The following is an 18,687-nucleotide window of genomic DNA, read 5'->3' as shown; positions in this document are numbered from 1 at the left end:
ACATCCGGTTTTCAAAATACTAACTGATATGAATGTGTTCAGAACATTTCTGACCACATCCAAACATCTTTACTGTACTGGTCTTACAGAAATGTTGTAATATGTCAAACACAACGTACTGTTACAGTAAATATGTGTGGATGTGGTGATCGCAGTGGTTTACTGCACTAGATGGAGTTTATCACACACTTTGGGCTGCATTCACAAACAACCCGACTCAGAGAAGACCGGAGCCGGCGCGAAGGAGGCCGTTAGCGACGGCCTGACGGCGTAATTGGGAATGCGTATTAGTTCTGGGGGAACGTAATTTTTAGGAGACAGGGTTGAAATATGGCAGGCATAAAATGGTTTTCAGTTTTTAGAAATATTTTGGTACCCCCTTCCCCATCATATTCTTTTTTGTATTTTTCTCAGGTTTCAATAGGATAATATAACATTTTGGAATAAAAATGCAAAACAGCAGTCCAAAACTTGATGCCAGAATAGCAAATATTTCCACAGCAACACTGAACTTCCCAGGAGAACTGATATATGCTGGGATAAAAGTGATCCATACTGCACAAAATATCAGCATGCTAAAGGTGATGAATTTGGCTTCATTGAAATTATCAGGCAGTTTACGGGCCAGAAAAGCAAGAAAAAAACAAAGCATGGCCAGAAGTCCAATGTATCCAAGTACAGCCCAAAAGCCTACAGCTGAACCCAAAGCACACTCTATGATGATTTTGTCCTTGAATTCCTTAAAATTCTTAAATGGAAAAGGAGGAGAAATTGTTAGCCAAAGGACACATATGATAACTTGTACGAGTGTGAAAAACAGAACAGTGAGTTTCTGCTGTGCAGGTCCAAACCATTTCATCACATTACTACCTGGAAGTGTGGCCCTGAAGGCCATTAACACCACGATAGTTTTCCCCAGAACACAAGAGATACAGAGGACAAAGGTGATGCCGAATGCTGTGTGTCGCAGCATGCAGGACCACTCAGTGGGCCGGCCTATGAAGGTCAGAGAACACAGGAAACACAGAGCCAAGGAGAAGAGCAACAGGAAGCTCAGCTCAGAGTTGTTGGCCCTGACAATAGGGGTTTTTCTGTATATGAAGAAAATGAGTGCCACAACATTAGTGATGCATGTTCCAAATAACGATGCTGCAGTGAGCAGTGCTCCCATAATCTCTTTGTATGATAGAAACTCTGCCTTCTTCTTCACACAGGCATCTCTTCTCTCATTTGACCAGAACTCAGGGTGGCATCGCACACAGGTGATAGAATCTGAAGAAAAACAAAATAAAGCTGGCGTTGGATATGCTTAGTATATTTGTCATTTATTATTTCTTTAATTTGCATCTTTTCTACGGATACAAGATAGACACGTCATAAGTCCAAGATGCATTGTACGTGGACAAGATATATATATATATATATATATATATATATATATATATATATATATATATATATATATATATATATATATATATATATATATATACATACATATATATATATATATATATATATATATATATGTATATATACATACATACATACATATAGGTATTATTGGTATTGTGGTTTTATTTCTCAATAACTAAGCATGATAAAGATTTTCAAATGGAAATGTTCAATGATACTGCGCAAACTATTGCATCCACTCTTAATGGATGTATTGCTGTTTCAGAGATAGAGAATGTCAAATGTCAAAACCTCAGTTGGTGAGAACAAAACTATTTGCATATTTAGGTACCACGAGGAGTAGGCCTTTTTTATTTCCTACCTGTATAATATTACTACACCTGTAATGTTGCTTATTTCTCCCTCTGCACATCTTAAACAGTCATAGCAGCAGACAGGCTTTCCTTTCTGGAGAACCTTGCGAGTTCCTAGAGGACACTTCTCACTGCAAACTGACAAAGGCACCTGCATGAACAGGACAACCATGAGAAAGATGTATGGGCAATTATAACAATTCAAATACACTGTATTCAACAGCTTCAGTTGTAACATTGTATCATACCTGTTGTGAGTTTTGTGCCCAAATCAAAGTCTTATTTTGCAGATTCAGCTGTTTGTCTGCATGTAAAGATGCATCATGAAGACCAACTGTGACAAAGTCCACAATGCCCTTTTCTGTTGGCTGCCAGTTTATAATTTCATACTTTGCTGCAGGGTCTCCATCCTCATTAAAGTAAACCTCTTCTCCTTCCTTTGTTTTGAACTGAATATTTTTCAGAAGCTGTAAAATCTAAGAAGATATGCATAAATGTAGATCATTATCTGACACACATGTCATAGGCTTATTGGCTCAGCTTCAAAATGTTAACAAAATAGTTTCCTTGTTATAGTGACTTTAAAATTATAATCATTGATGGTGTTCAACTCACCTTGTATGGATCAAGCTGCACTGTGTTGTTGCAGGTTTTGTTACAGTTGAGAATACTATGAAGCGTGTGAGCCACAGCATACACTCCTTTGTAGACATTGTTAAAGATTGGCATCAGCGACATATCAGTAAAGCTGTTCTGCACTCCAGCCAGATCTTCATGTCCAGTACATCCTCTCTGATACCCTGACGATGACTGTGACTGCCTGAACGTACAGCTAAATAATGCCTCCCAAAACTCTGTAAACATTTCATTACTAGATGAATTGAGCGGCTTTACATCCAACATGAACTCTCTAACGCCACTGACATGTGCTTTTGGGATGGACAGGCCTATGGCACCATCCATAATGTGATGCTTATCCATTGCTGCAGTTTGGGAGTCAAGTATCCAGCCCTCAGTGCCTACCCACTGGTATCCAGTCAAGTTGTTGTGAGACAACTCATGTAATACCACATCCATATCCATGTAGGAGAGGAAAGCGACAATGACCTTGGAAGTAGAAGTCTTGATAGTGTCAATTATCTTTTGTATTTTGTCTGGTGGATCTGTTCTAAAGAAAGATACTGAGTACTCCAGACAGATGCCTAGCTGCCGGGCAGTTTCTGTGAATGTGGCCATGCCATTATTGCCATAATCATCATTTGTTCTAATAGCTCCAACCCAAGTCCAACCAAAATGCTTGACCAACTGGGCCAGGGCTCTGCTCTGGTAGTAGTCACTAGGTACTGTTCTGAGGAAGGATGGGTACTTGGTTTTATCACTGAGACAAGCACAAGTAGCAAAATGGCTGATCTAAAAGAAGAAAAAAAAGTATATCCCAAGATATTAAATATACTGATATGACCAGCTGGAAGATTTTAAGAATTGTAATATTGTTTTCACAATTGTTAACAATTAAACAATCTTACCCACCATTGGGATGTGAAAGGGTCCGATGACAGTAGCTATAGCCATGCAAGGAGAAGACGAGGTTTCTCCCATAATGGCCTGCACTTGGGAAAGTCTGATACACGGTGCCTGGGAAGGGGCCGATGCTACTTCATTACCATTAGCCAATAACAATGCAACCCTTACACTTCTGGCAATGGAGCCACATGCATCATAAATCTTGTAGCCCAGAGAAATTCCAGGCAGTAGGTCGGTGCTGTTATTAATCTCCTCTATGGCAAAGAGCATAGCCTGGGCAAACTGGAACCCTCTGAAATTCAGACTTGATGCAGACAGTTATACATTGTTGTAATTTGAAATATCCTTGAAATAAAAACAAAAGCATAACCAATTAGAATTATTTGATGGTATTAATACACACTACAGTGAAATCTCATTTAAAATACTCAGTAGGACTTCCACTTAGATATCCTGAAATCAAAATAGATTTATTGGGTATAATTTACCTTGTGCATTGCAGTGGCAGTGGTTTTTGAATGTAGGTGTCCTGTCTGTCCTTCCAGCTGCTGTGGAAAGAGAATATCCCTCCCAAGATAACGTCCCCATCCTTATAAAGCTGGGGGCTTTCAGGATTCCCTCTCTGCCTGCACACCAGCTCCTCAGTCTGAGAGAAAGATGCAACCAGCAAGAGCTGTAAGAGGGCCCATCCCTGCTCTGGCCACCTCTGTGTGGATAGCATACTGTCAAAGAGAGGTAAATCACTGGGTGGCATCATGTGTGCCTTAATGTTAATTCAAAACTTTCAATGGTATTTATACATTTTGATGATGCATGGCAAATAATAATAGAACAATTATGTTTCATCTCTGTGGTGGGGCAGGAAGAAGGAGGTTCCCAAAAAAGGCTTGTGGGCCATTGAAAATTAAAGCTGATACCTGGCAAAGAGATCACGAGTCGGCCATCCACCATTCCTGCACAGGTACTTTTCAAAACAATCATTCATTGGTTCTTTCCAATTTGATGTTACCATCCATCCATCCATTATCAGCCGCTTATCCGGGGTCGGGTCGCGGTGGCAGCAGGTTCAGCAGGCCGACCCAGGCTTCCCTCTCACCCGCAACACTTTCCAGCTCATTCTGGGGGATCCCGAGGCGTTCCAAGGCCAGCCGGGAGATATAATCCCTCCAGCGTGTCCTCGGTCTTCCCCGGGGTCTCCTACCAATTTGATGTTACCGTTTATGCTTTTTATGGGAGCCTAAACCGAAAATATGTATTACTATTACACGTGTTTATGCTCTAGGATGACACGTCCCACGTTGATGACGTGTCACCTCCAGTCCGTGACTCGCGCCAGGCAGTTGATGTTAGCCGATGCACATCAGTAGCACGAGTGGTGGCATGTTTCTAACTACTCTACTTACAACTGACGTGGCGCGTGCCGGTCTCTGGACCAGTGACAAGCTTGCTTGCTGGCTAGATAGCGGACTAACGAGCTAGCAAGCGAGCCATAGCTAGCATAATCAATAATGTGTAGCTATGTGCCAACAAACTATGGAATACTCGAGCCACTGACAGACATGGCCCCCCAGCACCATCATATTAATGTTCTTTATCACTTTGTGTTGTGTTTATTTCCCTTTTCTGTTGAGAAGATAACTTGAGACTTCTGCTTGAGACTTCATCTTTGAGGCAAAAATAAATAATGAATGCTTTGTAAAGCATAGATTGTCCTCACTTTAGATCAGGTCACATAATATACTTAACTAATACTAATGAGCAGTAACTACTAAATGAATGAGTAGTAACTACGGAATTGATCATGACATTTATTAATGCTTTGTAAAGCATAGATAGTCGTCACTTTAGATTAGGTTACAGAACATGTTTAACTAATACTAATACTTAACTAACGAAAAGTAACTACTGAATTAACAAGTAGTAACTACTGAATTAATCATGAATTGCAGTATTGTTTTTATCATTTACTAACACTACAAATGATCTTATTAATCATCACTTAATCATCACAAATTAAACATTTATAACTGTGTTTATGAATGAGTTACTAATGAGTATTCATGTTAGAATAATGCTTTATAAATGACTTATTCATTGTTTATTCATGCTTCACTAATGCTAAATATTGTGCACTTATTATAAAATGCAACCGAGTTTTGTAGCTCCATTTGAATGACCATGGTTTTGGAGGGAATCACTTAGAGCGATATGTTCAACAGTCACACAGGTGTGCAATGTTTGGGTAATCACAAAATGGCCTTGTCATATACAAATGTGTGTGTATATATATATATATATATATATATATATATATATATATATATATATATATATATATATATATATATATATATATATATATATACATATGGTATATCCATGGTTAAAAAACAACAACCTTAATTCAATGTCTTTATTTGTCATATTTATTCATTAAGTTTATTGAGTTCAATACACAAACTTGTGGTCAACTGTTGCAGGCCACAGCTTTGAGATAGGCCTAATATTCTCCAGTAAAGGGATCATGATGCAACAGCCCTGACAGTAAGTTTCCAGTGTGAACTGAGGGGACAGGTGTGGTGTGGAGGAAGACTGGAGAAACTTTGAACTCTGGATGGAGTTTATTTGTTTGTTAGCACGATTGTGAGGTGTAAGTTATGGACAGGCCTGAGGCACCTGTACTTTCCCACATGTGTTCCAATCAGCCCCCAAAGGACATACTCTCTGGAGAGGTCAAACGTGTTTCATAAACTAACAGTCATCTCTACAAACATACAAACACCAATTAATTTTTAATTAAAGAAGACCTGAGAGGCATATCAGCTGGCAATTAACATCCCTTTGACTTAAAAATAACAACAACACCAAATTAAATATCACATGGCCCAATGACATGCTAAATCAGCTGTGCTAAATTGTTTATTTTGATCAGTTGTCAAAAGTGTAACTTTAATTTCCTTATCCAAATGCATAATTCACTACAAGCAATGTGACATGTATGGTAAAGTACAGTAAAATAAAATATAAATGTGCCAAAATCATTTGACATTAATTTATGGATAAGGATGATCATTGTGTAAAATACACAAATGTTTTTTTTCTTCACATTCATGGCATTTGAAAAAAAAAATATATTGACCCACATTTAAACCCACATTTGTAAGATATTTAAGATATATATTTATATTTTGTGTTGATATTTGCATCAATACTGTCTTAAATGTGCATTGACTATGGTATTGTAGGTAGTACATGTTATGGACCACAACCTTTTTACCAATGTTGTACAATGTAGTGAACAGATTGTACAACAGAACATCCTTTTTCAGGAAAGGAAGTTTATACTCTGCCTCACCTGCATGAAGTGTTTATTATTTGATCTATCATAATAACTCCTAACTCTACTAGGTAAATAACATAAAATTAGAAATGTTTATAAAAATAGAATGCAAGAATAACCATTTGCATCAAAACACAGACAATAGTTGTCCATAGAAGTACATTAAAGACTGCCATCTCAATGTAAATAAAATATATTTAGTTTTGAATTGTATCACTTGTTTATTTTCATGCAGCAACAGTGGGAGGAACTAAATTTATTAATAATTAATATTCATGTGTAATGTGTGCCGTGGCTTCCACCATGCTTGTCATTTTAAGTATTGTCAGAAAAATATACTGTACTTAGATAATTCAAAGTGAAATTATTATTTTATATATATATATATATATATATATATATATATATATACGTATATATATATATATATATATATATATATATATATATATATATATGTATATATATATATACGTATATATATACGTATATATATATATATATATATACACACGTATATATACGTATATATATATATACGTGTGTGTGTATATATATATATATATATATATTACAATATGAAGTTAGTTACTGTGAAGCTAATATTGTTTCTATTTTCTACACTGTTACAAAATGTAATCTACAACAATTCATGATATTTGATAACGTATCATATGTTGTGTACAGATAACTGTAAAGTAACTAGTAACTACACCTTTATTTTAAAAAAATAAATACAAATCATGGCAAGACACAATCAAGACTGTCGTATCTCATCTTTGATTGGTTGGTAAGAAGCCAGTGACCCCTATCGTCAGCCAAGATAATACAATGTCACATTTAAGATGCGTTGATTAGGACTTGGCTGGGTAGCTCTGCACAATCAGGATTTGAGAGTGTAAAATGTCACAAGTGATAATAGGGCTGCTTTTCTTGAGACATCTGTTGGCATTTGGAGAAGTGAATGAGGAAGCTCGTTCCTGTCAGATACTTGGGAGTCCAGAGTTCCCTCTGCTGTCTAAGGAGGGAGATGTCATGATTGGGGGAGCCTTTTCCATCCACAGCAAAATCACACAGCCTCCGCTTTCCTTTACAGAGAAACCATCACGTCTCACATGTTCCAGGTAAATTTGAGCTTTGTATAAAAATATGTCCTCATGAGTTGTGTCAGTGAACAAAGTTTAATTTTGCTCTTTTTGTCTCAGTGTGAACCTCAGGGAGTTTCGATTTGCGCAGACCATGATCTTTGCAATCCAAGAAATAAACAAAAGCAAATTTCTTCTTCCAAATGTTTCGATTGGATATCGTATTTATGACAACTGTGGCTCAACATTATCCTCAATGCGTGCAGTGATGGCCCTAATGAACGGTGATGAGTGGACTGCAGGAAAGAGTTGTTCGGGTCAATCAGCTGTTCACGCTATTATCGGGGAGTCTGAATCCTCTTCAACCATTGTGCTGTCCCGTACTACTGGACCATTCAAAATACCTGTGGTACGAGCAATATTTGTGTATCACTGTGTATATTACGTGCAAATTCTTCTTATTGGTTCTCTCTCTTTGTGTATTCTCAGATAAGTCATTCAGCTACTTGTGAGTGTTTGAGCAATAGGAAAGAGTATCCCTCTTTCTTTCGAACTATTGCCAGCGATCGCTACCAAAGTCAAGCTCTTGCCCAGATGGTCAAGCACTTTGGCTGGACCTGGGTCGGGGCAGTCAACAGTGACAGTGACTACGGCAACAACGGCATGGCCATCTTCCTTGCTGCAGCCCAGGAGGAAGGAGTGTGTGTGGAGTATACAGAGAAATTTCACCGGGCAGAACCAGAAAAACTCATGAAAGTTGTAGAAGTGATCCGAAAGAGCACTGCCCGGGTCATTGTTGGTTTCATGGCACACGTGGAGATGAACAACCTTCTCGAGAAGTTAATTCTGCACAACATCACAGGCTTACAGTTTATTGGTGTGGAAGCATGGATCACTGCTGACAGCCTTGTGACTCCCACCAGCTTTCGTGTGCTGGGAGGTTCACTGGGTTTTGCTGTGCAAAAGGCCAACATCAGTGGCCTGGGTGATTTTTTAATCAAGGATTTCTGGGACACAGAGTTTAAGTGTAAGGAGACAAACAGGGACACCAAGGCAAAAACAGTGTCATGCAAAGCAAACCAGGATCTAATTGAGTTTAAAGACAATGATGATGATGTTGCAGAGCTGCGATACTCCAATAACATCTACAGAGCTATCTATGCTGTGGCCCATTCTCTGCACAGTATTCTAAAGTGCTCAGAAAGTCCGGGCTGTGACAGGACAATAAAGGTTACTCCCTGGCAGGTAAAAAGGACAGATTACTGTACGGTTTATTAATTAGCTCTCTTTAATTACATGTTGGCATATTGTCTTATCGTTTTGTAGGTCGTGGAGTCGTTGAAGCAGGTACATTTTACCATTAATAATGGAGACCAGGTGTGGTTTGACAGCACTGGAGCAGCTGTGGCTAGGTATGAGGTGGTGAACTGGCAGCGTGGATCAGATGACTCGGTCCATTTTAAACCTGTCGGCTACTATGATGCCTCCCTACCTCCTGGACAGAAGTTTGTCCTCAAGACTGAAGCCATAATGTGGCCTGGAGGGAAGACAGAGGCAAATATAATTGTTGACAGTAATGCAATGCACAAATTTCGTCCTGAATGGTTGTTTATAAAAACATAACATCGATCCTCTTCTTTGAATTAAAGTGGCCTGTGTCAGTGTGCAGTAAAAGATGTCGTCCAGGAACTTATAAGGTCCTTCAGAAAGGAAAGCCGGTCTGCTGCTATGACTGCATATCATGTGCAGAGGGAGAAATCAGCAGCACCACAGGTATATGTACCACAGACCATAGATATGGTAATTTTCATACATTGTTTGCTTTCCACACTCTATGTATCATGCTAAAGTTCACTATGCTACAGTCTCGTGTTTACATTTTTAGAATGTAACTGATAGAATCACAATAATAGTGAGCATTTTCCTATTACAGATTCTAATGACTGCAAAAAGTGTCCTGAAGAGTATTGGTCCAATCAAAACAGAGATGAATGTATTCTGAAACATGTCGAGTTCCTCTACTTCACTGAGGTTATGGGTATAATCCTTGTATTTTTCACTTTGTTTGGTGTGTTCCTTACTTTAATTGTGGCCACACTATTCTTGATCAATAAGGACTCTCCCTTGGTGAGGGCCAATAACTCTGAACTGAGCTTCCTGTTGCTCTTCTCCTTGGCTCTGTGTTTCCTGTGTTCTCTGACCTTCATAGGCCGGCCCACTGAGTGGTCCTGCATGCTGCGACACACGGCATTCGGCATCACCTTTGTCCTCTGTATCTCTTGTGTTCTGGGGAAAACTATCGTGGTGTTAATGGCCTTCAGGGCCACACTTCCAGGTAGTAATGTGATGAAATGGTTTGGGCCTGCAAAGCAGAGACTCAGTGTTCTGTCTTTCACTCTCATACAGGTTGTAATTTGCATACTATGGCTGACAATCAACCCTCCTTTTCCCTCCAAAAATATGAAACACTATAAAGAGAAGATTATTCTTGAGTGCACCCTGGGATCAACTGTGGGGTTTTGGGCTGTGTTAGGATATATAGGTCTCCTAGCTGTGTTATGTTTTGTACTTGCTTTTTTGGCTAGAAAGTTGCCTGATAATTTCAATGAAGCTAGATTCATCACCTTTAGCATGTTGATATTCTGTGCAGTCTGGATCACATTTATCCCAGCTTATGTCAGCTCTCCAGGAAAGTTCACTGTGGCTGTGGAGATATTTGCTATTTTAGCCTCCAGCTATGGGCTACTTCTCTGTATATTTGCACCCAAATGCTTTATTATTGTACTCAAACCTGAACTGAACACAAAAAAACATATGATGGGGAAAACAGGATCCAATTAATTTTTTTCTTTCAAATTTTCAAATTGTATTCAACCTTGTTGACTGCCAATTAAACTCTTGCATGTTTTTCTTTTAGTAATATATATATATATATATATATATATATATATATATATATATATATATATATATATAAATCCATAATTTAATGACTACCATGATTTAATGACTATAAACTTGTATTAAACTTGTATTGTTACCACTTGATTGGACAATAAGAAAATAAAAACTATCCATGAAGCCCTAACTCTTTTGTTTTGCGCAACTAGGGCCTGCAAAGGAAAGATTACTGTACAGGCCTTAACATACACTGTCATCACAAGTGTAGCATGAACATGTTTTACAAAAATGTAAAAAAAAAAGACTTTGTTATGAAATAAATACTTTAAAATAACCTGAAAATCACACTAATCTAACAAACTGTTCTGTTTTCAGTATGCCCAAATTCACAGGGATTTTCAAGGATCGTACCTCAATATATTCATAGAAGTTCCATTGTGAACCCGTTTCTTTTTTTTCAGTAACGTCAAACTCAGCCACCTAATACAATTGTTAATTTTTAACCTTGCTAGTCCATAGCTCCACTGATTTAGAATAGGAGATGAAGGCCTTTCAAAAGGACACATCACTATGCTGTGGATTGAACCAAAGTCACAAGCGAGCATAAGCGAGCATAAGATACATAAGATCATAACATATATCTCATATATTCAGCATGCTAAATAAAAGGATGTTCTTCACGCCAGCTGGACAGTTAATATATTGGGATTGGGATAAATCCATTCATATAATACTACTTCTTTAATATGTACATATAATATAAATATGGTATTCAATAATAAGAATGTTTGGGAATTAATTGAAGCCCCAGATTAATTTAAATTCCAACATTTGTAGAATTTCTAATTAATACAATATCTGCAAAGTTGAATTGAAAGACTGAGGATAAGGTTAATAAAAAACTGTAAATGGTAAAGGAGATCCAAACTCTAGTCTCCTGCCTGAAGTCAGACTTGCTACATGTCCACTCCCACCTGAAATGTATTGATATGCTGCTCCAAAACCAAAAAACGATACAATCTATAGCACTACCTATACCAGTGGTTAGTGAAGGGACTCCAGGGGGTATGTGAGATTTGTAAAAAATATATTTCAATTTAGCATCCATTAAAAAATGTTTTGAAAACAGTTATTTAATAAATATTCAATCAAATACAAATGTAAGTTTATAAACTGAATTGTATATATTCTATATTAAATCAGACACTGATGGCACAGTGCTGTGTATTACATCTTTTTTTCCCAACCAACAATGTTTTGCGCTGGTTAGTGAGTATTTGGCTGAAATAATATTTTACAAGGAGTACATCACTGAAAAAGGTTGAGAACCACTGATCTGTACACTCAGACGCTTTCTTCACATGAAGATCAAATGCAGTGTCAGGGAGTACACTCTCATGTACTCATTTTTAATGTATTGGTCTGAAACCTCTGCCCCAAACTAGAATCAAAAGACCTATCACATTTTTGGGTTTTGTAGATACTCTTGTAGGTATATCATAATTTTAAGAATTCAATCAATGTACTTCCTCAAATCGTTTTTAAAATATTTGTCTGTACATATTAAGTAGTGTTTCTCTCGATCTTCTCCAGATTATTGAGTTAGATTTCCAGCTTTTCTTTTTTCCCTTTTCATTGTTGTACATGAACGCAAATATAAAGACAAAGGAAGAGGAGCAACATTATCTGACGTCATCATACAGTGATTTCTTAAGACAACCGCAATCATCATCACATGCAGAAAGTATAAAGCTCTGCGGATGAAAGGAGATACGTATTTTGGTCAGTGATATTACATTGACAGATGTGTGACTCTGTCAATGTAATGTTACTCTTTGTTCTCTTTGTGGGAGTCTGTGGAGCAGTGGATGACACTGCACTCTGTGAGATGTTGGGAAGCCCAGAGTTTCCTCTGTTATCTAAGGAAGGAGATATCACTATTGGAGGAGTTTTCTCTATCCATAGCCAAATATCAAAGCCTTCGCTCTCCTTCACAAATGCTCCAAAATCTCTCATATGTTCCAGGTAATGATTGTCATCTCTTTTGTCATTTGTTGGTTTCTTAACCAAAAAAGTCAGAAAAATGTTGGTCAAAACTGTTCTTACTCTTTTCAGGATACATTTTAGAGAATTTCGTTTTGCCCAAACGATGATTTTTGCCATCCAGGAGATCAACAACAGCAGCTCTCTGCTGCCTAATATCTCAATTGGTTATAAGATATTTGACAGCTGTGGTTCAACATTGCCTTCAATGCGTGCAGTGATGGCTCTAATGAATGGGCAGGAAAGGACTTTGGGTAAAACCTGCCCAAGACAGTCATCTGTTCATGCCATCATCGGGACCTCTGAGTCCTCCTCAACCATTGTGATGCTACACATTTCAGGGATTTTCCAAATACCGGTGGTAATTATTTGTCAGTAATTGTCTGTTCATTTCTGATTTTCAACCTGTTTCATTTTATGATGGGCTTGAAATTATCTGAATGTGTCTTATGATACAATTAGTATAGATTGACCCTCAACAAAGTCAGATATTGAGTCAAACAACATTTTGCCAAAGTTGGACTTAAACTCAAACGTTATCAATGTTAAGCTTTGTTTCCCTCCTTTTCTTTTCTTTTAGATCAGCCACTTTGCTACTTGTGCTTGTCTGAGCAACAGAAAGGAATATCCCTCTTTTTTCAGAACCATCCCTAGTGATTACTATCAGAGCAGAGCCTTAGCAAAACTGGTAAAGCACTTTGGCTGGACATGGGTAGGGGCCGTAAGAAGTGACAATGACTATGGTAACAATGGCATGGAAACATTTATTGCAGCTGCAAGCCAGGAGGGGGTCTGTGTTGAGTACTCAGAGGCCATTTCTAGGACTGACCCCAGTTGGCAGGTTGCCAGGGTGGTCAGAGTGATCCACAGTGGCAGTGCAAGGGTCTTAGTTGCCTTCCTTGCCCAGGGCGAGATTGACATTTTGCTTGAGGAAGCTCTGAAGCAGAACTTGACTGGGCTGCAGTGGGTGGGCAGTGAGTCCTGGATCACGGCTGGTCATCTGGCCACTGAGAGGTACTCTGGAATCCTAACAGGGTCTCTGGGCTTTACCATCAGAAAAACAAAGATCACAGGCCTGCAAGAGTTTCTTTTGAAGGTTAACCCAAGTCAAAACCCACATAATAATCTGCTGAGAGAGTTCTGGGAAGCCACATTTGGTTGCAGTTTCCAATCCAATTTGCATGGTCAGACCCAGTGCTCAGGCTCTGAGAAACTAGAGAACATCAACAATCCTTTCACAGATGTGACAGAGCTCAGGATATCTAACAATGTCTATAAAGCTGTGTATGCTGTAGCTCATGCAATGCATAACATGTTAAAATGTGAACAAAATGATGAAGCAGTGAATCAGTCGTGTAACTGGAAAGATAATCTACAGATGAAACAGGTAAGTGGTGCCTTCAAGGATTATGGAAATAATTTGAAATAATCAACAATTCCCTTAAATATACATTATTCAAGCTTGATCTCTTTTGGTAGGTTGTGAAACACCTCCAAGGTGTGAATTTCACTCTTCCATTAGGAGAAAGAGTCCATTTTGATGGAAATGGAGACCCTGCAGCAATTTATGAGCTGGTGAACTGGCAGAGAAACCAAGCAGGAGATACTGTGTTTATGGCTGTTGGGAGCTACGATGCCTCTCTACCAAAAGGAAAACAGTTTATCGTGAACGAAATAAACACAACATGGGCTGCTGAATCCCCAAAGGTATCAATGTGTTTCGTATGATATACTAATTGTGGAGGTTGTTTTTCAAAGTAATAACTTTTCCTTGAGCCATTTCATCATGAAAAATAGGTACATTCTGCATTGTTGAGGAAATCATATAAAAGTCTAAAAAAACACATTTATAAATATAGTTTGCAGATTGACAAGCAAAGTGTCAAAAGTTTTTGGAGACTCAAAAATTGCATTAATATTATTATTATTACAAGGGCAGCAAACTATGAGTAGTTCATGAGTGGTGTTGTTGTTACAGAGGCCACAGTCTGTCTGCACCGAGAGTTGTCTCCCAGGTTTCCGGCAGGCTGTGATTAAAGGCAAACCCATCTGCTGTTTCTCATGCATCGCCTGTGCTGCTGGAGGGATCAGCAACTCCAGCAGTGAGTAAAAGCTTTCTTATTTCTAATTTATTGTCTAATATTTGTACTAAATGAATGCTCTCCAGTTTCTTCCAGTAAGCGTTTATTTTAAAATGAGCTCTGTTCTCAAAACAAAGGTTACGATATTGTAACCATGAATCCGTAAGCACAGGCTCTGCTCCTCGACTGGACTCTATGAGTAACAATCTCTCCTAATCATGAGCATGCCTTCACTCACTGAACATTTGCATAAGCGTAGCCGGCCAATGAGGCTATACCTAACCCAATAGACGCGAACCCCACAGTATACGGCAGCACAGCCCACTGCAAAATCTATGCACTCTATTCATAACTAAGGTTGTAATATTTAAACCTTTGCTTTAACTAGTGGTGGCCGGCCAATAGAGGGCTTGGCCCCACCCACCTTCAGCCACCAAAAACAAATATATATTATAATAGTATTAATTATAAAACATATAATAATATTAATACATTATACACATTGTCAATATTTGGGTTTTTGAGCTATGGAATATACCCAGTAATATTTGTAAAATAGGATATCTGCGCCAAAAATCTGCTTTTCCTGTTTGTACCCTCTGCTCAAGCACGTCCTCTCTGCTCCAGTGCATGTCTCTAATGTACGTGCACGTCGTGGGACTCAAGCGATTCTGCCCAAGAAGACGGGTCTAATACGCAGTTTAGCCAATCACCAATTAAAGAAATAAATGAATTACATACAATTTATCCAATCAGCGCTCTAAAAAAGACTTCTGGGAGGGCTATTCTCATCAAGACCATGGCTGCACGTTCCCACCAGCCGCCACTGGCTTTAAGGTAAACAGACTCGGCCCTCTGCACTGTTGAATGCACGCCCTGCCAATGTAAATTCAACCGAACCACATTGATCCTGAACAACTAAAGGTTAATTACCACAGCAAATTTTCGCAACGCTTTTTCGCCTGACTTTACTCGCTCGACTTTATGTGGTTCATTCCCTTTTCCGCTTTTTCGTAACCATTCGCTGCGGAAAGGGGGCGGGGCTTATCTCTGTGACTTTATTCTGTGAAAACATTTACCATTTCCACCATTCACCATTGAAATAACCTCTAGTTCTGCTTTATGCTTGTTGAGGAAGTCCCACAAACGTGGGAACATCCAACGCCCCCGTGTCTGGGTTCATTATATTATCCGTAGTCACACACAGCTCCGACTCCTCCAGGACGAGTGTCTGAATGAAGCCGCTTCCAGCGCTCCTTCAGCGGACCAGTAGTTTGATTCAGTAACGGCAGGACGGCGGTGATGCCGGGCGGAGCTTCTCAACGGCGATTGGCTTTCGCAACTCCACATCGGGCGAATTCTGCGGAAAAAAGCAGAAAAAAGCGAATATTCACAACTCTTTTGGTGTGAACACGGCATAACCCTGTTATGGCTTTTCTGGCCACACAATCCCTAGGCACACAAACAGCTGGTCAGTGGGAGCCATGCGTTCAACATAACATGCCAGATGTAACTTTGCCTCTCTTTGCCCTGCATGGGATGGAATAGCATCCAACTGTATAACCCTCGACATGAAAGACATCCTTAAGTTCTTGGGAACAAAGGAAGGATTTTGTCTGGGTGCAGCCCGCCACTGTCAGAACGGAGCAACATGCAATCGGGGTGCACCGGCAGGGGGGATAGTTCACATATTCTTGTAGTTGAGGTCAGTGCAAGCAGCTAAGCTGTCTTAAATGACAACGCTCTCAGAGAGGAGTGCTCAAGTCCTCAAGAACCAATGGCAGTTTTCCTCCGGACTTCTAACACTCGACTTATCTATGACGATGAGGTCCTTGAGATTACAGAAGAGCTTCATGTCTCAATAGCCCAGCAGACTATTTACATTCAGTGTACTCATTGGCTATCCCTGGAAGGTGAAGCGTAAGAATATCTGGTGTTTCGAAGCTACCAGAACCTGAACGTATGCACCTTTAGGTCAATGGTGCTGAACCATTTCCAGCAAGGACCAACTTGAAAAAGCTGCAGCAGACATGGCGACATTGGGTTCAATCCCTCCCATTTCCCGTGTGGAGAATGATGGAGAACAACGGAGCGAAGCAGCATAGCAGCGAAGTATAGCAGCGAAGCATAGCAGCAAAGCATAGCAGTGAAGCATAGCAGCGAAGCATAGCAGCAAAGCATAGCAGCGAAGTATAGCAGCGAAGCATAGCAGTGAAGTATAGCAGGGAAGCATAGCAGTGAAGTATAGCAGTGAATATAGCATAGCAGCAAAGCATAGCAGCAAAGCATAGCAGCGAAGCATAGCAGGGAAGCATAGCAGTGAAGTATAGCAGTGAATATAGCATAGCAGCGAAGCATAGCAGTGAAGCATAGCAGCGAAGTATAGCAGCGAATATAGCATAGCAGCGGATATAGCAGTGAACCATCACAGAACCATCACATTAACAAGCCGAAAGTAATCCCACCACTGCTGGCTTAAAATCTTGGGCAGTGTTCAGCGGGCCGGGCAGACTGCTGAACACCGCTCTCTGCATGGTTAATGCCGAAGTACTGAAAGAAGCTGTAGTGAAGTTCTGTCACAAAGCTTAGATAGTCCCATGGATGTGAGGTCGGGACATGACGACACTGACAAGATTCCTGACAAAATTCTTGAAGCGGTGACTTCACTGGGCAAATCACAATTTGCTGAAGATAAAAAGGATAGCTTAGCAGTGGGGTGTGCTGCCATATATATTGTAAAGTTTGGTAGACACATCCTGATTGGGAAACTTACCCACATTTTCAGGACGAATGTGTGTTGTGATTGGAGGAAAGTTACAACAGAGTCCAGTAAAGGAGTGAGTGAGTTTGAACCTGCATCTTACAGCATTAACACATTTTAGTGTTCCATGTTTTTTTATTCAGATCCGGGCGAATGTTCTCGCTGTCCACTGGAGTACTGGTCAAATGAAGATCACAGCCAGTGTGTTCCAAAGGTGATTGAGTTCCTATCTTTTGGAGAAACCATGGGCGCCCTTCTCACCGCTTTCTCATTGTTTGGAGCAAGTCTAACACTGGTGGTGTCATGTGTCTTTTTTCGGTTTCATCACACACCTCTTGTCAAAGCCAGTAACTCTGAGCTGAGCTTCCTGCTGCTCTTCTCCTTGACTCTTTGTTTTCTGTGTTCTCTGACCTTCATAGGCCAGCCCACTGCGTGGTCCTGCATGCTGCGACACACAGCTTTTGGCATCACCTTTGCCTTGTGCATATCTTGTATCTTGGCAAAAACTTTAGCAGTGGTGCTTGCCTTTAAGGCCAAAAGGCCAGCAAACACAGTTCCTCAGTGTTCAGCTCCACTTCAGAGAACAAGTGTTCTCAGCTGTACATTACTGCAGGTGTTAGTTTGTGTGCTGTGGTTAATTATTGCCCCACCATTCCCCTACAAAAATACAGCTTATGCCACTGAAAGGATCATTCTTGAGTGTAATTTAGGTTCACCTATAGGGTTCTGGGCTGTGCTGGGGTATATAGGAATCCTGGCTGTGCTATGCTTTATCCTTGCCTTTTTGGCTCGAAAGGTGCCTGATAATTTCAATGAAGCTAAGTTCATCACCTTCAGCATGCTGATATTCTGTGCAGTCTGGGTTACTTTTATCCCAGCGTATGTCAGTTCTCCTGGGAAGTTCACTGTAGCTGTAGAGATATTTGCTATTCTGGCCTCTAGCTTTGGCTTGCTATTTTGTATATTTGCTCCAAAATGTTATATTTTACTGCTAAAACCAGAGAGAAATACAAAAAAACACATGATAGGGAGAAACCAGTAAAAATCATGGATGAGTTTAGTAAGACTAAAAGAGCTGAATTGCTATCTAGTCTTAATTTAATAAAGGCTGTGGGTTAAATATGATCTTGCAGGACATGAGCCGAGCAGCATTCAGACCAAATTTGCAGTTTTTTAAATGCAA

At 39.6% G+C, this 18,687-nt stretch overlaps 3 protein-coding genes across 3 annotated transcripts; 2 read left to right on the top strand and 1 right to left on the bottom strand.

The window, feature by feature from the left end:
• Nucleotides 1-358: 358 nt before the first annotated feature.
• Nucleotides 359-4,014, bottom strand: LOC306742086 (extracellular calcium-sensing receptor-like; the record flags this gene model as incomplete). Its single annotated transcript, XM_079224426.1, has 6 exons — nt 359-1,272; nt 1,797-1,920; nt 2,018-2,245; nt 2,385-3,179; nt 3,300-3,597; nt 3,782-4,014. 6 exons carry the CDS (start codon nt 4,012-4,014, stop codon nt 359-361), a joined length of 2,592 nt encoding a protein of 863 aa, XP_079080552.1.
• A 3,522-nt stretch (nt 4,015-7,536) lies between these two features.
• On the top strand, nt 7,537-10,559 carry LOC306742085 (extracellular calcium-sensing receptor-like; the record flags this gene model as incomplete). The annotated part of the gene is made up of 6 exons (XM_079224425.1): nt 7,537-7,757; nt 7,839-8,127; nt 8,208-8,963; nt 9,045-9,272; nt 9,368-9,491; nt 9,652-10,559. The coding sequence occupies 6 exons, from the start codon at nt 7,537-7,539 to the stop codon at nt 10,557-10,559; spliced, it is 2,526 nt and encodes an 841-aa protein (XP_079080551.1).
• Nucleotides 10,560-12,507: 1,948 nt separating this feature from the next.
• On the top strand, nt 12,508-18,546 carry LOC306742083 (extracellular calcium-sensing receptor-like; the record flags this gene model as incomplete). The annotated part of the gene is made up of 6 exons (XM_079224423.1): nt 12,508-12,644; nt 12,735-13,023; nt 13,243-14,049; nt 14,142-14,369; nt 14,641-14,764; nt 17,648-18,546. 6 exons carry the CDS (start codon nt 12,508-12,510, stop codon nt 18,544-18,546), a joined length of 2,484 nt encoding a protein of 827 aa, XP_079080549.1.
• Between the last annotated feature and the right edge of the window lie 141 nt (nt 18,547-18,687).

This window comes from Taurulus bubalis, assembly GCF_910589615.1.
Source record: "Taurulus bubalis genome assembly, chromosome: 10".
NCBI classification, from domain to species: domain Eukaryota; kingdom Metazoa; phylum Chordata; class Actinopteri; order Perciformes; family Cottidae; genus Taurulus; species Taurulus bubalis.
Note: the sequence above shows the minus strand (reverse complement) of the source record. Positions and strands in the feature narration are given on the sequence as shown.